This window comes from Papilio xuthus, unplaced genomic scaffold (genome assembly GCF_000836235.2).
Source record: "Papilio xuthus unplaced genomic scaffold, Pxut_1.1 DF825017.1, whole genome shotgun sequence".
Classification (NCBI taxonomy): Eukaryota; Metazoa; Arthropoda; class Insecta; order Lepidoptera; family Papilionidae; genus Papilio; species Papilio xuthus.
The window spans coordinates 5,978,789-6,002,688 of NW_013533632.1; the positions used below are offsets into that span (position 1 = coordinate 5,978,789).

Consider the following 23,900-nt stretch of genomic DNA (forward strand, 5'->3'; position numbering starts at 1 on the left):
TAAAGCATACCGCATTACTTACATTCAGCTGAACAAATATGTACATGTTACTGTTAAAGTACTGATGAGCACATTAACAAGTAATTTATGAGATCGTATGTGGATGATTACGAAGGTAGAGGAAGTATAGATAAATTGCGTGAAAGTGGGTTTATAGGAAAAGAATTCAGATATGACATTTGATAGACATTTGACAGACAAGCCGACCCTCTGTAGTGAAAAAGATTTATTAGGGCATGTTTCACAATGTCCAAGTAAGGTTCTGAATAAGCTACTTGCAACTTATCTGACGACAGTCATTGTTTGCGTTTAGCAATCCCCAAATAAGCTTAACGTGGAGGCTGAATTAGACGAAAATTATGAGTGTTTATTGCCAACTTTGCAATTGAAATAATATTAATCGGCTGTTTATCGAGATAATATCATGTGAATGGTGATAAACGTTCGAATTAAAGGAACGAAAGAACATAATATTCACGAAGCTCCAGAAAACATAAACCATCGGTTACAAAAATAAGTATGCATGATTCCGTCAATAACGTATTCATGGTCAGAAAACAAGGTAAGGGAAGGGCAAGTAATAAATTTACAAGCAAACATTTAAATAATAATATAGGGCAATATACACTATAAGTGTTCTACTCTGTTAAACTTTGAAAGCTCAAAAGGTGTAGAGATATTGGAACATTTGTTCTGTTATTTTCGCATTCAAGTAGGTCGAATTCGAATGAACAATATTAATCGTCATGATGGAAATCCACAAGCTGGAAATAATTTGAACAAACATTATTGAATGTAACTTATTACGTATTAATTTAAAATATCAATTGAGTTTTTTTTGTATGTCAAATTATAATACTTTAACGCTTTATTAAAAAAATTACAACAAATAATAAAAAAAGTCATTTAAGCGATTAGCTGGAACGTTAATTACCATTGCTCAAATGATCTTACACCTAATTAGGTTAATTCAATTTTTCAATTTAGCACTAAACGCGCGCCCGTCTTAGTGAATCTGGTTTTAAATAGCAGACCATAAAACAATTAGAATGTTGTTAATTAGCACCGTACGGTCTCAAGAACACAACCGATAATATCATTCTATTAGTATAAGTTGAAATATCTTTGAAACAAAATCCCATACGGATCGTTTATATTTATTCAGATTTAAGAGTAATATAAGATAGGATTGGTGGAATGGAAAGAAGATTTTTGAGGCAGATTAAAAATGATTCATATACTTACGATAAATATTTCCAAGAGATTATCGTTAGGAATAAACAAAATATAATATAAGAAGATAACAAGGTAATTGTAATGGCAAAAATAAACAATTATATTCAAGGTTATATTTAAATGAGTACACACGCTGATCATTTTCTACTTGTCTTTGCAAATCATATTAGTACATGGTCTCGTATATTTAATCGTGGGTTTCCACTGCCAAAACTCACGTTCAAAAACATATCGTTACCAAAGTTTTCTAAAAAAGAACGAGGTATTACAATAAGTTTTATACAGGTTCGAGTTTGGAACAGCAACAATAACTCCAGGCCAGGTAAACTTGCCTAACTATACTCTAAACTTTATATACGCTATACGCTACGAAGTCTTTACAAAATAAATAAATATTTAATTGAGTTTTATTAAATAAAGTTGGTCTTTGATATGTAAATGCAACGCGGTACAGAATTGGTTGAACAAGACCTGATGTAAAATATCCGATATTTTTCCTCCAATTTGCGACGATCCGATATTGCACCGAGCACGGCACGTATTGCGCGGGATTAAATCAAAATGTAAATGAAGCTTGTACCTTTTGTTTACAGTTATTTCATACACAGATTGAAAACTAATGGATTTTAAAACTGTTATTTTCCAAATAGTGACTGATAACTTGGAGCTAGTAAATTTAATATCTAAAATATTTTTAATTCGTTTATAAAATTCAGAAAAATTCTTTAAAAATGAACTATTTTAGCAAAGTTGAAATATAATATTCCCTGATATACGGTACAGAAAGTTTAATAGTAGTTAGTTTAGTTTTTCAAGTCCATTCTTACAACCGTAAAGTTAATAAAGATATACTAATTTAAAATAATAATTTGCAATTATCTAGATAATATTTACTATCACCAACAGAAAATCTTTCTGCACGAAACAACTTATGACATTCTGACATCGCAAAGGCAATGTTAATACGAATGGACTTTCGGACTAATAAAACACAATACAGTTATGCGATCGTGACGTGCTGCAATTTATGTTCAATTCGTTTGATAATATGCGACAATATTATAGTGACAATGACAATGCTCACTGCCTGCAGGTTGATATATCAAAACTACAACAATAAAGACGTAGATTAGGTTAGGTAGTTACATTGAACTCCATAGATATGGTCAGAGGGGCGAAGGCTATGGGCAAAGTGTATTCGCTTAGATTTATAGAATGGCTTCGTAATGTGTTCGCATTTCGAAAATGTGCAGAACATTGCTGGTTAGAAATAATACCTTTTGCCTATTAATATTATTAATTAATTCGAATACTTAGCAACGCTAACCACCACCATCAGCCTCACTGAAATGGCGAAAATATATTTTCTTTTTTATTCAAAAAATACTCAATGTATAATTAGAAAGAAAAGTGTAATACAATAATATTTTATAAAAAAGTAAAATTTGCTAAAGTCGCTCGAGAAAAATAAAGAAAGGTTTTCTTAGAATTTTTTGCAGAACAATGGCGCACCGTTGGGTAAAATAACTAAAGAAATTCTTGTTACAAATTACAGGCTGATAATTACGGATCATGTGAAGCAAAGAAGATCAAACTTAATAAAGTAAAAAACATCTTTAATTTTTTTTTTCTATTAGAAAGAAGTTTCAGTTCTAGTTTCAATATTGGTGGTAATCATGTTGAAGAAGAGATATTATTACTAGTTCCAATGTTACTTGCGTAATTGGAACTAAATGATGGTATAGAAAAAACCACGAAGATATCAAAGAAGAAACGCTAGTAATGTGAAATTTCGGTGATAGTCAGAAATAGAATCTGACGTACTACTGATAAAACTTGTATCAAATAACCTAACAACTATATTATAATCGATAGATATAATTAGTCCGAAGTGTTTTTTTCAATTCAAAATTACACCTAGAATAATGGAAGGTACGTGTACTACAATCGGTCTATTTAAGAAAATTAAGTTTGTAAATGCATTTGTATAATTTATTTGAAGTATATTTAAGTGTAACCTTACAACAAGCGTAATATAACAAATATGACCTCAGTTTAATGTAATAACAAAGAGTAGGATGTTATTTATTACTGAACAGTCGTGAACAAGTGCTATATAAAAGAAAAATATTCTTTCGTCTTTCTCTTCCAATTCATTTAATATACATTTTCTTTAAAAATATTAAACTTGTTGCGACAGTGCGGATAACTTAAAAAAAATTCCCGAAAAAAAATTAGATCCAAATCTATAATAAAACTAAATTACCTTGTTGGATGATGGCGTCAAAAATTCGATACGTTTCACCGCAATCATCAAGTATAGGATGACGTATGATACTATGCAAGTGATCGGGATCGAGCGATTTGGATCTACCGCGGATGTCTTCTTTACGAGGGACATCTACAGTTGCGGTTGGCACCGCGCAAGAGCTGCGTCTTCCAGAAGTTTCGTGCCTCCAACTTCCCATTTTCTTACCAAATGACCGGATCAAATCCTGTATAGACTGGTGTTTGTGCTTATGAGTGCTGCCCCCAGATTCACGCCTCTCGCGCATTCCATAGTTACTTTTAGGAGATTTCGAGCACTCGACCAACTTTAGAGCAAAATCTTTATTATCAAATCGGTCCGCATAAGGACGATGGTCAAGTTTGTCAGTACTAATTTCTCCATACAACTCACATTTGTTGTAATCATTTTCTTGAATATCATCCATCACATCATTATAAAGTGGCGAAACGAAATGCCTGTAATCATGTTTCGGTGCTGAACTAGGGCCAGGAAAATCGACGCGGGGAGGACTCTGGGTCCGAGATAACGAATGACGTCGAAAGTAAATAGGTAAACCCCGAGCCTCTTCTTGCCATGGTGGACTTCCTGCTAATCCTTGCGGTGAGTGTCCCAAGCTGCGTTGGCCACTATTCCTCCTTTGGGCAATAGGTACCCTTTTCGAAGGTTCGTTATTTCGCAGAGATACTCGGGGGCTCCCATCGCTTGGTGATATAGATCTGTTTTCATCGCTCTCTTTATTTGTCGTAGGTGTTGATTCACGAGAACTTTTTTTCAGCTTATTAAGACAATTCGTGATTCCGTGCATTGTCTTCAACTAATTATCGATATCTAAAACGTATAAACTTCAACTAATCTTCACTTATCACAAACAGTCGTAACTGTTAATCGAATCTCGGTAATTGAAACCACTTAGGGGATTAATGTAAAAAAGCAAGTAGTAAGTTAGTAGCAAAAATGTCAAACTGTGAGATAGATATACCAAAAAAAAAATTGTTTCCCGTGATTTTAAATCAACGATACAGTTTTAGCATCTGTTTATTACGTATCTATAAATAAATAAATTCATACGCCTAATCTTATGTAATTTAAGAAACATCATACAAACACAACATAGTGTATACACATACATGTGTAATCTCTAATAAATACTGTTATTTTATAATAGCGACTTTAAATGTTTGTTTTCATAATATGAGACAAATTGCGATTTAGTGTGTAATGTAACACTTTATAATGATAAGTGTTCATAGCAATAAATTAATAGTTAAAAATTAAATGTCTAATAGAATAAATTATCGACTAGTTGTCGCCCGCGAGTCCATCTGCACGATATTAAACTAAAGTTAATTAGTAACCTATGTGTCTTCCAGACTATGTTCTACACTTATGCCAAATTCCATCGAGATCCATCCACTCATACAACCTAACATTCGCATTTATAATATTAGGAAGATGTTACTGCTATTTGTGTATTTATTTAGGGGGGTATTTTTAGGTCAGCTCAGGAATCGAGCCGCCATTGTTTATTCGGATGTTCAAGGTCAACGTGTCCTATTTAAGGATTGCATTAACGTTGTAAACAGGGAAGTTGCAGACAACCTTGAAACGAAATGCCGACTTTAAGTTAGTTCGCTTAGTTTTACAGACTGTACGTGCGCGTACACAAGCTTTACATATCAACGAAATGACGTAACTTGATATTATTGCATCTATCACGTGCAATATTTTACTGGGAATTTGTAAACTGTAATACTTGAATGGGAAAATTATTATCTGTAATGTTTCAAAAAATAAAACGAGTGATAGCAATATTCTTATACAGGTGTGTGACAGTGGAATCTCGCCTTAAATAATATCTGGCACTACTATTACTTTCATTAGGTATGCAACCGAAACTTTGTCATGACATCGCCTTAAATTTGTCGTCCGGATCACAATTTGCCTCTCTCACTCTTGATCGTAGCATTTTCATAAAATTGTATATGTTTATCCAGAATTTTTTGGGCAAATACCAAAAAAAAATCGCGACAATTTCCTCAAATATGCACTCAAGATTTCCGTTGCTTTTGCTGTTTCGATTAGATTAAAAATCGTTAAAGTAATTAGAAACATAATGTATGGGTACCTAACTATGTCGCACAACACAATGCAAGACCTTTGATTGTATGATTTTGAGATGAAAAAACCAGTTAAAGAGTTGATGCACGCGTGAGACACTTTGTCAATTATGTACAATCGTTACAAGTTGACGGCCGCAGTTGATAACTTCCTGTCTGTGAACTCTAACTGCGGTTACAATAGTATTCTTGTTATAAAGCTGGTTACATCCCTTTAGAGCGATGTCACATGTTAACAGCAACAACACAACAAAGAGAACACAATTTAGACATGCCACATAGTGCGTGAATAACTAACACAGGGCAGGAGGGGCGAAACGGTAAGGGGTTCAGGAGTTGACGTATTTCGTCGTGCCTTACACTTTCCATCGAAACCTCGGGTTGTCGGCAAAACGTAGTGGTTTTAACTTTGATTTTGACTTTACATCTTTAAGCTTCTCTTTGGAGGAGTGACCAGTTATTTTTGTCAATCAGTTCCATAATAATGTTAAAATTTTATAAAACTTTCTTCACTTGTCGATATCACATGCAATTCAGTTATCTCTGTAATCTTTTATATTAAATACTGATTTACAATAACGTCATCAAAGACAAGTGTTGTGGAAAGTATTAATTGATGTAAAATTCCGACAAGAAAAAGTGCAATCTGGCCCGACCTTACTCTATTACCAGAGAGTACACATAAAGTAATGTTTAGGCCATCGCGTTTAATATCATTAACTATAAATTATCTTCAGCTAATCTGATCCAAACTTAATCTTTTGCTTCCAAGCTCGATCTAATTTTAAGGACAAGACCAGAGTCCTTACTCTATTGATTTTCGATAAACTGATAAAAAATCACACGGAGATAAAGGATGTCAATGCCTATTTACGTAAAAAAATATATAGTAAAACGCAGCAAAATTAACTTGACAGTGAGACAGGGATAATTGTTTACATTTCTAACATAATATTAAAATTTGATATTATAAAAATTGAAACTAACTTTGAGCTAATAGAAAACACTACTGAGGTAGTTTAAATTTAGATTGCCTTATCACTTCTTTGTCTATAGTGTGATGATAAGATTACGATAAGCATTCCAATGCCATGCATTAGTGGGATATGAGTGAAAATAAATCGAACAACTGTAACAAAAGTCGTTGAAACTTAAAGACTTAATTAATCCGAACAGTTAACTACGATTTACTAAAGGGCCAATTTAATACATCACATTTGACACTACGTCCAAATTCAGCAACGTAACCTTCTAATTGAATCTCGGTATCGTTCATGTTACTTTAAAACGGCGGACATAAATTTATTTCTTTTAGATTACAACTGAACAATTGCTTACTTTTTTTTAAAATTTCGATACTACTACCTAGAATCAGGCGTTCGACACGTCTGCGTTCTATGTGGTCCTAGCATTTGAACAGGCCCATTCTGAAATAAATGTTGTTTTCGGGCTCCGCCATCGGTACACACTAGCATTTTGTGATATGATAATGCAATTGAGCTTATATACGTATATATATCAGCGAAATTGTGGGCAATTGAAACGGTAGGTATAAAATGACAATTACAATGTGGGGCGGATACGGAGTTAAATTTCAATTTCTTCTCAACGCAGTCTCTACAAGCTCAATATGGATATATTTAATCGCTTTAATTGTCATGTTATTGTGTAATTTGTTGAGGTAAGTGCATTTTTAAATAAATTTATACGATAGTTAATTTTTATTTACTTATTAGAACCAACGAAGCATTTGCATAACATACGATGCGATAATAGCTCACAATTTAGGTCACAAATGAATAAAAACGCAATGCAAGACTAAAAAAAATATAATACCAGCATATATAATACAAAATAAGTTGAAACTACATATTGTTCTGTCCAAAGGTCTATGAAAATAAGAGTTATCGGAATGAGAAAGTCAGTGTCACAAGCCAACATTGACAAATGGGTCAATAAGCGGCTATATATATCATTTGAACATAAATTAACTTATATGGTACAGAAGAAAAAAATAAGGAAAGGACTAAGAAATTACAGTATTGGTAACATACAATTTGTAACCTTGTTAAGATCAACTAACCAAGGGATAAAAACTATCATGCGTTATTTCACAAAGTGAGTACTAAAAATAGAGAATGATTAATCAATTATTAATGTTAATAAGATAGCATACAATGTACATAAATAATTGTATGTTAATACCATCCCAATACTTAATATACGAGTACGTACATATACAAAGTTGATGTTAGAAAATTATTAAGGCCTTAAATTTTCAGAGGTGGAACAAATAATAAGATTATTGGAACCTACCGGACCTGAGGCATGGATAAGTTAATTTTAGTGTATACACGACGCTGTCAAGTTGATCGGAACAAACGCGGTCTATCAACCATAACCGGGTGAAAATTAAAACTATATTTAATGTTATATTATTTAACAAAGGAGAAAGACGTGCATAAAAATGTTCTGTACAGAATTTGGAAAACTAAAAAATCGCGCAGCAGTTGCAACCGTCACCTTAAGACAAAATTCGACATGTTAGTTCGGAAATTTAACAAGCTACTACTGCGCCCTTCAAAGCGAAAGACATTTAGGTGCTTGACGGTAAAACCGTGTCGTTACGTAATAATTTACTTACATATTTCTCATTACATCAGCATCACAATTTACTTCATTAAACCCTGTATCCACAAAAGTCGTCTGCTTTTTCCATTCCTGCAAGTCTTATTTCCGTTTGGTTCCAATGGAAATGCTTCCGTATGTTCATCGAATAATATTCGCAAACAGAATTTATATAATAAAAGTCCTAAAATTGTTACTTGTTGAACTCCGCAGGAACGTCGTATTACGAACAAACTTTGATACAGATATAGAAATTATCTTCACCTAATCACTATTACAATCATTGAATGTTTACTCTTGATAATTGATTTTTGATTTTTTTTTATCAAGTAATAAAAGAGTTTTCGATTACAGTTCAATGACAAAACAAGAGTAATAGCATCGCATTTGAAAATTATATTAATTATTGTTATTTTTTAAGTTTTGTAGCGAAATTGTAGCTATCAATAAATCATAAAAAAATTGTTCGTAGGCTTTTTTTCACGTGTTTATATAGGTCAACGGCATTTATCGTAAACTTCCGACAGTCAAGAACAAACCGGAATTTAATGCAGGGTCTCTAGTTTTGGAGGTGAACCACTAAAATGCTACTTTGTAGGCGCATTTTTGTAGTTTCATAGAGAATAAAAATATAAACTTATGATGTATCAATAAAATAGTGAAAAGACAAGTAATTTTTTAACAGCACTCGATGATAAAATATATAAAAATTTAATCGTTGGATCTCAAGTTACTCTAAACCTTCCTTAATAATTACAGATAACTTAAAGAGGCACTAAGCCAAATGTGTACTGCATTTGAAACGCCGATAGACAAACGGTCCAAGCAGCGGATTACCGATCTAGCGGTCGTGGGTTCGAATACCGCAAATCAACTCTTGTCGGGAACCGTATCCTAGCTTCGAGCTTATCTTGAATGGTGAAAAGAAATATATCGACAAATTAAACGGCTAACATTAAAAAAAATAAACATATGTCTGAATTCAGACTGCTTATTAAATAAGATCACAGACATAGTTTACACTAAAAATTGATAATTTTTCTTTACTACTATAAGCACATTATTCCCGCCTAAATTGACAATAATAATAATTGAATTAAGGAAATAAAGATTTTTATATCTACATAAATCATTAGAAATGTGTTTTATTTACACAAAGTTTTTATTATGGTTTTGAAACAAATGTAGGTAGAAATTGAACAATTTTTATCTTATATATTTTGTAAAAAAACTGATAATGTTGTTTTGATACGACCGTATAAATTTTATGAAGAAACGTATTTCACAAAAATAATTTTCAATATTCTAAATTTAACATCGTAGTTACGGAGTTCTTGGCAAATCTAAGTTCCTTGTCACGTAAATATGACATATCGGTAACGAGATTAAATTGATATGCATTTCAATATAAATACAAAATGTCTCAGATAAATCAGATAATAAATGTATTCCGTATATTAAATAGGTGTATATGTTAATTAAATAATAACTAGAAAAAGTTTGTTGTTATTTGTAACGCAATGTGTCAGGTTCACGTTCAATTGCCGGTAAATAATGCACACATGCACCAACATAAACAATAACTCGAACTTGACCGAGATTCGACCAACAAATGTTTCATACACAAAACTGGTTCACTAATATCCACAGGTTAGTTAACGCATCATAACGCACGAATGCATAACTATTAATTTTTAACTCTTCGACATATTATCGAAGTGTTGACAACACGTCATACTCTCGCGGCGCTCGTAGGAACACTAACTTAGTGAAATAAATAAGCATAGTGGGAACGAGAGGGCAGCAGAGTCGTGATTCGCCGGCCACCAGCGACCGCGTGGCGAGCACGCGACCTGCAAAGATGTTACTACGACTACGACACACCGACTACCTTGAATGAGAATGAGCCCTCCAAACGCACTGTCTGGTAACCTTGTCAAACCATATCAGACGTTTTATTAACTGTCTTATAAGGCGCAGGACTAGCGACATAATATTTTTACTTAATTGTACTAATTCGAAATGCAAGAAAATTTTATATCTCAATTCTTACTAATGTTACTAATATTATAAATGCGACAGTTCAATAAATAAATGGATGGTTGGATGGATGAATGTGTATTTGTTACAAGTAATCTCCCACATATTAAGATTGTTTGATTTCAAAATTAAAAAGGAGTATAGAGTTAAAACTTAAATCGTAACATTTGTTGAACTGCGCCACGGCTTATTTGAGGCATATATGTATATAACGAAAACACAGCTCACTGTGTCTACATCGAGGGTAAGCTATTCTTCGATCCTCCCTACCGCTTTCACGCCCTATATTGGTCGAAATGCATCGGACTCCATAACCTAGGTATTTATTTAAAAATGAACTGCGCAAAATTTTCTGGCGAAGAATCAAGGGAACATATTACATGATTTTGTGAGTCGGCGTCATTGCTTCGAATCATTTAAAGGAAAATATTTTAAAAACTCTTCGTAATTTCTATACCGTTTAGTAATTTTAAAATATTTCTACAATTTATAAATATCGTAAATACTAAAAAGCACGTTTGCTATTTTTAGAATTCATCTGTTTTCAATTATTTTAAATAGATTTATTACCAAATGACCTTTCCGAAAAAAATAATCTTTGATTATTAAATATTCTTCGATTACTTTCTGCCAGTCTGCCTGCTTGTATGTGTGTCCGCAAGGGCGCGTTTGTTTCGGGTAACCCCCGGAACAGGTGGACCGATTCTGATTAAGAAGTAGCTGATGCACGCAGGCAAATTATAGGCTAGTTTTTAATATCGATCTCAACTTGTTCAAAGCGATCAACCACTTGTAGTAAACCGCGGAGACTAAACTATGTAGTTTCTAGTTTTTTATTAAAATATCTACTACACGGTATATATATATGTGGATAAATAAAATAGTTGACCGTGTATGTAACATGAAAATCATGTTACTTATAACTAAAAACATTTTTTTTAATTTTTGTCTTTTTGTGTGTCGGCAGTTCTTAAGTTGGAAGGGTTAAATGAATTTTAATAAATTATAACATTATTTATACATAGAATATAAAATATTCATTATGAGAGCAATTATCAATAGGTAGCTGTCGCCCGCGACTTTGTCCGCGCAAAATTAGAAACTAACCTAATTAGTAGCCTATATGTTCTTCCAGACTAAGTTCTAAATCTATACTTTTCAGAGATGCGTTTACCTACACTTTTAGTTATCTCTTTGTCTACAAAACTCCAACATAGACGTACTTTAAGAATAATAATTGCACCTTTACTAGTAGGTACGACACACAGCCATCGACTCGTCTTTGCTACCAAATTTAGAGACGTATTTTTAAAATGCAATCACTTGGGTAAAACGAGACAAAAATACTTTTGTTAAGAAAGTTGTACATGATCTTTCGCCTTACGACAACGAATATATATGTCAAGTAGGTCAAATCTCCTAAAATATTTAGGAAATGTAATATTATACGTACTTTTAAATAAGCCAAGAAATATATATGATAAAGTTTTTGCCGTGTCCTTTATATTTGAATAGTTTCAATGGCTATTTTTATTTTATTTTCATGAAGACTATAATTAAAACAAACTCACCTCGATCATAAGCACGTGGCGTAGAAAACGTTCTCTGAAAGAAACAGAAACAAGGAAATAAATTAACAAAAATTAAAAATAAAAAAGCATGACAAAAATAAATAATAGACAGAAGATGCATGATAAAATTAACTTGCACAATGAATATGAAGTGACTTTTTAAATTCCATGATAAATAAAAATATTGCAACATAAAAACCTACAAAGACACGATTTTAGAAACAAGTTATTCCAACTCATTGCTTAATTGTATTTGTTTTATTTACATAATTACTTTTATGTCAAATAAAAATTATAATATTTATTGATTGAGCATAAATGAACCAAAAATTTTATGTAATAACGAAAAATTTACAATTAAGGATGCCCAATAGATGAGATGATTCATAAGAATGTGACTTGAAACATAGCCTTTATTCTTTTTTTAAAAAATAAACTGATCACATTATGTGAGACGGAATAAATGCAATGATTCTTGCTACGTAATCTCCAAAACAAAAATAATTCATCCTAAAACAAAAGTTATGCAACTGCGCAAATACACACAGCAATGATAAAGAACGCCGATAGCTCTTACAAAGCAACTGAAACCCGACTACAAAGCTTTAAGACATCCCACCTTTGAATTTTCTTTAAATTCGTGCTGCGACGTTAGACAAGACTGGAAGGGGAGACTACGACGAACAATGCGATTACGTAATCAGCAGCATATTCCAGGTAAATAAATAACAACATTTAAAAAATCTGCTATCTTGAGGGGGATAGGGCGCGGAGTTGTATACTTCTTTAAAAGTTTCTAACTTTAAGTGCATCATCGAGAACTGCGATCTTTGGTAGTGTCTGGATACGAGTTAAGCTTCTTTATTTTTACAATCGTGCCTATGATGTTACTCATTATTTTAAGCGATTAAAATCTCTAATTTTACATACACAAATATGAGTCGAAAATGTTAAAAATGGAACAACATGCGAATCTATTTTACTCGTAAATACCTCTAATAGAATTCGGTGATAATAATTCTTTACCTAAAGTATGAAAAAATAAAATATTTTTGAGACGTTTACAAAAAAACTTGGTTTTAATAAATTGATTATTGTATATGTTTATAATAAAACTAAATGTTTGTAGTTAAAATGGTTATTAATTAAATGAAAGCACTTTACGAACAACGTCGAACAGAGGTAAATTTACACGAAGCGCAAGCTTCTAATATAATTATAGGAAAATATAGTTAGGTCAGACGAACCCTAGAATATTGCATTAAGAATGTCACTCAGTACATAAATTAAATTAAAACAAGCATCAAATTAAAGTTTACTTAGACTTTATTAAACTATTCAATCAATGAAAATTAAATTTTTAAGAAACTTTACTATTTTAGAAAATATAACAGAAAGTTAAATATTAGGTATAAAAAGAGGGTTGCTTTTACTAAATCTGCAGACGATTGTTTATGTTCTTATCATATTAATTTGGCTACACTTGGTATCAAAAGTCTCCTTGACCTGCAGGGTCATAGAAACAGCGGCTCTACGAAGCAATATTCTTATGGCAACATTCATATGCAAATTTGAATTGTCGAATATTTAAACCAACGAAAAAAAACGATAGGTACCAATTTAGAAAATATTCTATAAACAGCTAAGTATAATTGTTAAAGGTAGAACTAATCAAACTATTCTCATCTCTCTCATGTACTTTGAAATAATGGAGATGACAATATGTTTTGTACAAGCATGTTGACAGTGGATACAGAATCTAAAAGCAAACAAGGCGTTACGCTAATTAACCACTAAGATCTTTGTATCCATTAATATACTTGTACTTTGATAAATGAATATAGCTTACAATTCATCACGCACTGGCACTAAATCTATTGTCTTCCATAGAATGCTGTACTGTTACGTAATTAAGTCATGGTTTTGTATTTATCTTAATATATAAGATTTCATCTGAAATACTCAGCGAGAAAACGTCTGTTTCTAGATTTTAAAAAGAAAATTTTAATAAGAACCTGAATAAAACATAATTAGTTTTATTTTTTTATATTGTTGTGTATTGTAATGTTAATTTGTACGACTTGCTCTACTATTATAGGTAGCTATGAGTTAACGACCCGTTGGTCCGTCAGTCCCATATATAGTAACAGTATGCCTGATACATTTCACGTATAATAAATAATTGTTTTACTATAAAATAAACCAATGCAAAGCAAATCATTATAAAGCTCTTCGTACACAAACCGACGTAAATCGTCAAAACTAATATTGGTTTAATCGCCTGAATCTCATTACGTGCGTTTTGTACACACAACGTTGAATCGTCTACGCTAGTTGTCTACAGTATAGCATAGCGACTACATGTCATCTGTATAGATTTCCTCCGCCTTCTTAAAAATTGCTGCGACATTTGTCACGAAGATCTTGACAAATAGGTTGCGAGCGTCTGTATTGTCAAGTTGATACGTCGATTTGATACATTGTATTGCGAAGTCGTTTAGCAACTAAAATCGCCAGATTGTAAAGATTTACGAAGCTTTGTGTACGAAGGGCCTAAGTAATTGCATTGCTCTAGCCATGTATGGTAAGGTAACCTTGACTTGTATTGCATTTCCGCAGTCGAAACACTTGTATGAAATATAAAATCACACCATCACATTTAGTTATACCAGAAAACTTGTGTGCAATTTGTACTAAAACTTGTGTCAGACAGACTATTGTTATAATATAACAATGTCTGCAGTTGATTCGAACATACCTATTGTATTTTTCTGAGATTTACTTATCTAGGTTCAATGTACTTTTAGAAGATTTAATGTAAAAAAAAATAAAATAAAAACTTTTACTGCTTTAAAAATGTGAAGAAAATTATCAGATAAGAGATGTTTTCATCACGGATTTTTCTATTACTGAGTTTCCACTACCGAAGCCTTCCAACAAAAACATATTACATCTTGTTTCTTTTTAAGACACTAAGCGTGATAGCAATACGTTTTGTTTGGCTATTTCAGAAGAGGAAACCATACACGTTAGATCACAACGACCAAATCGCTCATCAATCATGATAACTAAGGCGAGCCGATAAACCTTTATTACGTAGGTTAGCATTATTAATTAAATTAACTTACGTTTCTGAGACCTTAATATCTGTATAAAACATATCCTCATCCCTATCATTATCCTTGAGAAAAAAGAGATAACAATAACGTTATAAACGGATATTTAGATTTCAGAAACCCACGGTAAGTCTACAAATTTAAATTAATTGTATGTTTTACGGTAAATAAAATCAAGCATCTACAGTCGGTATTATTTCGCTATGAATGTGTGTTGTTTTCATGTATGTTGTTTTCGTAAATCAAAAAAAAATACGTCGGAAAACTCAAAATGACATATAACATAATTTTAAATTTACAATTTAATCTTTAACTGATCACAGCTAACAAAGAATATTAATAGTTACTAGAGGTATATAGTCAGTTATAAAATGTGAATGAATTTAAAGTTATTGTGCGAAATAGTGAACGAAGAAAATGGGATGAATGGGGATATTGGTACGTTACTAAAAAAACATGTCGATGAAGGTAAATGTCTGGCGATACAAAATACAGTATTGGTTCCCACATTGATGTATGGAAGTAAGAGTTGGTTTTGGCGCGATAAGGGCGTGGAAATACGACCTTGTATAGGATTAGAAGAATTTTGTAAGAAGAGTTAAAAATCTTAGATGTTTTGGACATATTGACAAGGTTGAACAAAAGGGGAATAGCAAAGGAAGTTTATGGCGCGAAAGTTAGTGGCAGTTCATAATCAAAAAGGGTAAGTGCACACGAAACAAACGAGTATGTATGCGTAGATGTATGACTTTAGAAGCGACAGAGTTGTGTTAATACCGCGCCAAAGGAAAGTCCGTGGTCTCTGCCAACCACTCAGAGCTACGTTAATTATGTTATTATTTAAATTTCACGGTAAAAACATTCATTTCATTACTTTGCTGAGTACAAAAATCATTAAAATTGTTTATTGTAATGTAATTACAGAAATATATCACTTTATCATAGTGATTACTCGGCACATGCTATTAAATCAATCAAGAAATATGATACAGGTTTAGAATATAAGTGTATAAATAATGAAACGATAATGTGCATTAAAATTACTATAAATATATAACAACATACAAATATTTCATTACTGTATATCAAAACTTGATGTGATAAACAAAATGACCTTGTACAAAGATAAGTAAAATAGACCTCACTTAAGTTATAATTTCCTACGTACGATGCAAAGAAGTCATCAGACGTCAACAAGAAGGAAACAAACACCTTTACAGCAAAAAACAACAATCGAAGCAATATTATTCATTGAACATTCTAACAATCGATATTTTTTCATAAACAATTATAAATACCGATTGAGAATTAATACATAATTTTTTACAACTAATTACTTAGTAATTCATCGTTGTCTTACTAAAAATGTTTGTGGATTAAACAATACTTTTACCTACAAACTTACAGAATTAATATTCGAGGAATATTTAGAAGTATTACTTTGCGTGTATATTAGTGGCAATTCACAATTTGTACGTTTTCTTACAAATGTATCCTTAAGTGACTAAACAATTGAAATAAACAACGAATTATTTCAATTCATTATTCATAAAATATTACCTCTTGTTGTTGCTGCTGTTGATGATTCTGTGCCACCAACCTGATACCTGATAGTTCCAAAGATCTAGGATCAAGAGATCGACTTCTTGGCTTTTCAGAATAGAGTACATCTTCTTCCCTCTTCCCTTTAATCCATCTAAAATAATTAGACATTGCGACGTACACACAGGCACGGCACTAACAAAACATGCCGCGGGAGCAACTATTTTAAGTGGCAAAGTGTTTCGCAAACTCGTGTTAACGCGGTGAGGTTATACCGCGAAGGCATCTCTTGAAGTACTGAGCGATAACGTTGTTGTCACGAGATACTAGTTTGAAATAAAACGGTTAAGGTGAGTGAACAATTTCCGAAGATGTTGGTATTTCGTTACGGAAGTGCAAACCGGTCCTAGGAGTCGTGCAATCGTGAGACCTTTCTTTTTCGGCATCAATATACTCTGAACAAAATTTTCAGCGCATCAGTTAACAGTGTATTGTCTTTCAAAGAAGCGTTATACAAAGAATGGAATACCGCGCGGAATGATTAGTACACAACAAAGTGCACAATGTACGGTCTCAAATGTTATGTTTTCCGTATTCATTTAGCCTCGATTTATCAAGCGTTATTACGTCGTGTTTCACGTAGTTTAACGCCGACTGATTGCTCTTCCGTCCGTCCCTCATGTAAAACTATCCTTTATATAACATTGTAGAAAGAATTAAATATATTTAAAGACAAACAATTGTTTTTATTTGTAAGCGAAATGATCGAACAGGTGAAACTGAAATTAAATAATATTTTACTGAAATGTTTTTAAAACTTTTCCTAATAATTTACCGAATTAACATAGAAAATTGTACTGATATTTCTTATAACCGTAGAATGGTACGACATAAGCGTTAGGTTGGATATAGTTCACCGGATAAACGAATGGCCGGATTGAACCCAAGACCGATATATCTGTAATCCGTACCCTTAACCATTAGGCTATTGGCGCTTCATCAACTGTAAACTCATAGTTTCTTTAATGTTGAATCTTGATCCTGCAGGATTATCATAACAATACCACATATGGTAATGTTACACGCCTAGCCCGTTGTTGAAAAGACGGTTTTCAAAAGGTCAAATGAGAAAAATAGTACTGTTTAACACTGCGTAATTAACTTATAGCTCCCTCACTGCCACACTCAGAGATTTATGGTTGCCTTATCTTCGTGTGGATTTACCAGACTAAATGCCTCACAAAATCATTAAGCGGTACTTCTTAGTGTTGATTTTATACGAGAAGTTGCTAAGGGTCGCTTGTGACAGATTATAAACGATGAGAGATTGTTCCTCGTGTAAGAATTTGCCAGGCTAGTACCTGCATCCAAATGCATTTTATAGTTAGAATGCATTAGGATTTTAAAACATAATTAAAACACATATGTATTTAAAATACAACTTCTTCCTCGATCGAGGTTACATATCATAGAAAAACACTATATTCTTCTAATCATAGTCAAAAGATAAGATTAAAGATAACTAGATCATAGAATCACCTATTGAATCGTGTCTATCAAATTATTTTAACTATTTTACAACACATCTTTTTACCTCTATATTTGCATAGATACTAGCTGTCGCCCGCGACTCCGTCCGCGCGGGAATAAAGATAGATAGTAGCCGATTCTCAGACCTACTCTATTGAGTCTCACAAAATTTCATGAGAATCGATCAAGCCGTTTCGGAGGAGTATGGGAACGAAAATTCGGACACGAGAATTTTATATATAAGATATATTAACAGTTGTTTGTATGCCTATAGCCTATTTTCTGATACTAGTCACATTAGGATGAAAGTTTATATAGCCTAATCAGAAATATAAAAAACTTCGACATTTAATAAGAAAAAAATGAAACTAATTTCTTTACGTACATTAGAAAGTGATGTACTAAAGATTGAAGCGCCCGAGACAAGGAAGTTATCTTCTTGGTTAGGCTGACTTTAATTAATTTTAACATTAAAAAAAACAAATAAGACATTCAAATCCATACGTATTTAGACTAAACAGTATTTTATAACATTTCCATTTTAGAAATGTTTAAAATCATTTATGTTATTTGATTAACAAGGTCTGAAAGATGTATCATCATAACAATGCAAGTGAAAACAATTAGGATGTAAAATTAATGTCTGACTGTCTATCTTAATAGGACCTTTGATCGTATGGTTAAATTTAGATGCAAAATAAGTGCGCACTTCGAGGTCAAATTAATGTGTCTACATTGGATATCAGTCTTTAACGTATATGTAGTCCTTTCGAGGTAACCAATTATATAACTTAAGATAATCGAAATAAACTCGATTACAACTACTAAAATATCTTTGAATAACTTCTTGCCGTAGATGCTTACTTCTATTCAGCAATATTAGATGTTGTCAAGAAATCTTTAGCGAGGTTGAATGTCTTGCAGAAATTTTAATTATAGATAAGACGATATTTTTAAATTTTCAATTGTGCGCTTTGAAGCTTTATCTCATGATGGGTAAACAACGCCATCTACCTGGGTAACTTGGAAATAATGCAATGTATAACCACGCCATCTAACGAAAACAAACATAAACAATACTTACCATTCGTCGTTTCTGATTAACTTGTTCTGGTTGAGGATTCGCTGATGTCATGCCTCTAAACATGTCGAGTACTCTTGCAATTGGACTTTGTCGCCTATACAACAATTCCGGACGCAAAGTATGAGCGTACTGTGAGGAAAACAAAACAATAAAGTTTAATAATAATTTACCTACTTTTCATAACAATAGAATTCAGTATTACAAGAGTAATAAAAATAAAACATATTACATTACTAGCTGTCGCGTGCGACTCCGTCCGTGACAGATGACGATATATTTTATACAGAAATTTTGGTCTCAGAAACCCATGGTAAATAACTTGTATGTGTTAATAACTTACCATTGCGTCACTTCCTTGCTGTGTAGATGGTGTAACAGTTGAGTTAGGTCCTGAAGCTAATTCGCTGGTATCGGAGACTGTTTTCTCATTTTTCTGGACTCCACCGGACTTTATACAAAGAAGACAAACTAATTAGTTTCAACACATGAAATGCTACATTTTTTTTTATATAAAAGTGAATTCACCTCGAAAGGCGATGGCAGTGAACGTATTAAAATGTACATCGCGAACAAGTGATACTTTTAATATAAAAAGTAGTATTCTTGCCTTACCATTAAATCTGCACCGTGGGCATGAGGCGAAGAAGAGCCAGATACAGTGCCTTGATCTCCTGCCTCGGTTTTCTGACCATCTTTAGGCCCGCCACCTGATTTTGTCATATTCTAAAAGAGAAAACAATATCTTTAATTCAAAAATTCAAAATCAATTGAAGTGTTTCTTTTTATAAAATATCAACGAGAACAGATGTGTAACCTGTGTACATTTTATTCTATAAAGCCAGAAACTAAAGGGAATGTCAACAATCAGTTCCAAAAGAACTTAATCTTACTTGAACCTAATATATGGAAAAAATAATATTATTTTAACGTTAATAGTGAATGCATACCTGAACAGTTGACTTAAATTGCTGCATTATAGACATGTGTCGCTTTGCATCTCCGCGGGGACGTGATTTGAAAATATCAAACAAGGCTGGACGTCTGCTTACCCCACTTGTACCTATAACAGAAAAAGAATATTTTAATTTAATTCAAAACTTAAAGTAAAAAAAAAACAAATGGGAATAAATTATATCCCAACAATTGTTACAAATAGATTTGATTCCCATGGAATAGAAATAAAGGTTGAAGTTTCATGTATTAAAACTCAAATTCGTTTGGCGCTATCAAAGCTAATCTCTTTAGTTTAAACATCGTGTACAAAATATGTTTTTTTTCTCGACATAACATACAGACACTCCAATTTTATTAATATGTATTGTATAGATTACCGTGTATAGTTTGTTGATATAGTTGGTCAGCCTGCCCATCGTCAGCAGATCCTCGACGCTTCCGTTCACCAACTGATTGTGAGCTACGGGTGATAGCTGCGTCCAAACGCTGGTCTGAAAAGATTTACATATTTACCAACACATAACAGTCAAGTAAACCAAATAACAAGCAAGCAACTTAGTATATTTTTAGCCGACTTCAAAAAGAACGAGGTTATCAATTCGTCTGTATGTTTTTTTTAATATACAACGTTTGTAATCCTCTGATCTGGGAAACATATTTTAGAAATTATAACGTTAATAACAAGGTAATTTTATTAAAACATGAACAATCAGTTATGTTACTTCTTAACCCAATGGTACTATTTTTTAATTATTTCTTACATCATTAAAACCAAGTAGCATATGCTGCAATTATAGGAGATAGACGATAGAGGACTTATCACACAAGTTAAAAGGGAAATAAAGATACTTTAATTTGTTATTTTATTTTATTATAGGTACCCCGTCGATATAATATAGGCTACGCTCTATGATCACAGTAAATCAATGACTTTGCGGTGCATAATAACTGCGTGTATGCGTTACGCTCCCGGGAATATCTCGGTCACTTTTACTATCCATTTTATTGTATCCGCTTTTACTTCGTATATAAAAAAGCTCTGATGTACAACTTATTTTGATAATTACCAGTCAATTGTAGTACAAAATACCAAATTGTTGGTTATACTGCATATGCAAAATTTGACACATTTGCCTACATAATACTATCCCAAGTGTAATACATAAATTTCCAGTTTTACAGAACTTAACAAAAATTTTTTACGCAGGTATTATAAAAAAAAGTAGTATATTAAATAACTACGCGACATAAACGTTGTCGTTGATGGAACAAGTAACGTATTTACTTTGGATTTCTGAGACCAAAACCTTTGTTTAAATCAAATACTTAGGCGCTGTCGCATTCTATGACCTGCAATGTTAATTTCAACAGCTCTTTAGGAGTAGTAATAGACGACTATATCGAGTTGCTATCTCAGTGTCAGCGTATGTTATCGGGTTCCGTCAAATAAACGGCGAGACCGTCCGCATTATATAAATTGCCATTTACCAAAATAACTCTAACGCTAATACCGCTATTTTCGCGTAATATTAACGCATTGAAACGGCATGCATTATGCATTTGTTACGCTCAACACCACAACAAATTCCGATGGCGTTCGTCATAACAACGATTACTGATAAGTTTATCGATATTAACTAACATTTGCTTAACATTTATTATTACTATTTTATAGCAAAAGTTAACTAACGAACATAAATTACATAATTTTGTTTATGTATTAATATTTTATAGAAGGTTACTTTAATATTAATTGTGTGTTAATTGAATACTATTACATTCATAGCAGCATTTGGCATAGATGAAAAACATAGCCTGAAAGAACTCATAGGCGTTACGTTTTTTTCATTTCAGACGGAGTCGCGGGCGTTACAAGAATACCTTTAGGAATACCTTTACGATAACGAATTGGTGATGGTCGTTAACTAATTTTTTAAAAAATATTAATTATTCTTTCTATTTTTGTTTTAAATTTTATTCTCTAAATTGTGTAGAAACTGTATTTATGTATCAACTGTGTTAGTCACTCGTAAGAAAAATAATAAGGTGATAAAAACACTTGAGCGATTAATAGTGCAACACGTTGACTTTGATCAAAGTAAACGCGCATTCGTTAACTGCTCGTCCACCGAGTACATTATCCGCGTTGCGATCGTATAGTCAGCGTCAATACGTCGATACGTCATTGTCCGGTGCGTGCGGGTGACCGAGTTGACGACTGCACGTTAGCCTTTAAAGATTTTATAATTTATTTATTAAGTATGCTAACAGCGAGTGTTTGCTTGTTTAATATCTATGCAATTCTATGTAAACAAAACACTCATGACCGTGTTACCGAATTTCAAGCAGCTAGCTATTTAACTTGTCTATGGAAATTTAAGAGCTGGTTACAACGAAATTTCACTGCCGAAGCATTTGTTTTAAATAACACTTGGTTTCCCCCCGGGACTCCGCCTGCGCGGAATTAAAAAAAATATCTTAATAAGTAGCCTATATATTCTTCCATGGTATGTTTTACATGTGTACCAAATTTCATCAAAATCCATTGTGCCGTTCTGAAGATACCTTCACACAAACACCCATCCATCCATCTATACTTGCGCATTAATAATATTAATAAGTAACATTACGTTTCAACAGTGGAAACACATAGTTAAAACATTTATAAAGTTACATAGCGACGACGTCAGTTGCGGCTTGAATGAGTCGAATCGACTGGGAAAGTACCATGACCTCACAGAATAGACCTGCTTTGCGCAGCTATACATTACGTGAACATTCACACAACAAGTTAAATGAATGTATAGTAGAACACCATAACTTACAATAAGTAACCTACTCTACTTTAGCTTATTGAAAAGCATACAAAGGCGAAGTTAATAAGTTATGTTCACTACCCCTCATTTAATAACAAAAGACGAGCAGTTATTAGCTTATTTAAAGTATAGAAAAATCAAATAGATCTCACTTAAATTAAGACGTTAAAATCACTAAGGAACTCTTTGTAATACTAGCATTTAAATGGATAACATAGAGATATAGGTACTTTATAACCTTTACGTAACATTCTTTTATCAGCCACTCTATGTGTCTAAGTACTGGCGAGGCGCCAGATATACGGCAACTCAAATACTACGTGGGCTCATACTGACCAAACGTCACGGTACGGCTGTGGAAATCTATGCTCATTATTTTTAAAATCGCACATTATTCAGAGATAAAAAATGGTAGTAGACATATAGCACTAATATTGAGTTTGTTTTCACTCACGTAAATATGGATCCAGTATGTCGTTGTACTTATTTTGTTATTAGGCTTGTTAAGTAAACGAGTTTAGTAAGGAACTTTTAACATATACGAAGTAAACCAGTTTAAATAAAAACGTTAAACAAAAAAAATTACCTCGTTTTTGTCTTCTCTCATCACTGCTCCTTCTTTCTTTTTCTTTTTTAAGATTTGTTTTCTTCACAGCTTCGATTTCTTTGTATGAAGCCTGCGATCCCCAAGTGCCAGATCGGCTCCGCTTGGCTTCTTTCTTATCCAGCTTATCTTCTACAGATTGTTTGAGCGGATCGACTACTTTAGATTTGGGCTTAACAACTTCTTTCTGGAAAATAAACATCCAACGTTGACTATACAGGTTATACTATGAGATCTCAGCGTTAGTAAATAATACCAAATGCTATACGCGTATTGTATGAAAAATTCCCGAAGATTGACGATTTTACCAAGCAAACAATACATAAATACTTAAACTTACTTTAACTTAAAAGCCTAATAATTAAATCAGTG

At 32.6% G+C, this 23,900-nt stretch overlaps 1 protein-coding gene across 3 annotated transcripts in view; it reads right to left on the minus strand.

Moving 5' to 3' along the window:
- Positions 1 to 23,900, minus strand: part of Snf4agamma (SNF4/AMP-activated protein kinase gamma subunit) — a 36,799-nt gene that overhangs the window by 9,168 nt on the left and 3,731 nt on the right. For all 3 annotated transcript variants that reach the window (XM_013323836.1, XM_013323834.1, XM_013323833.1), the window contains exons 3-9: positions 23,511 to 23,715; positions 20,486 to 20,599; positions 20,102 to 20,214; positions 19,767 to 19,877; positions 19,495 to 19,602; positions 19,155 to 19,283; positions 11,883 to 11,916 (exon numbers count right to left, since the gene is read on the minus strand). In XM_013323836.1, the coding sequence (XP_013179290.1) occupies positions 11,883 to 11,916; positions 19,155 to 19,283; positions 19,495 to 19,602; positions 19,767 to 19,877; positions 20,102 to 20,214; positions 20,486 to 20,599; positions 23,511 to 23,715 (814 nt within the window). The remainder of the gene's footprint in view (positions 1 to 11,882; positions 11,917 to 19,154; positions 19,284 to 19,494; positions 19,603 to 19,766; positions 19,878 to 20,101; positions 20,215 to 20,485; positions 20,600 to 23,510; positions 23,716 to 23,900) is intronic.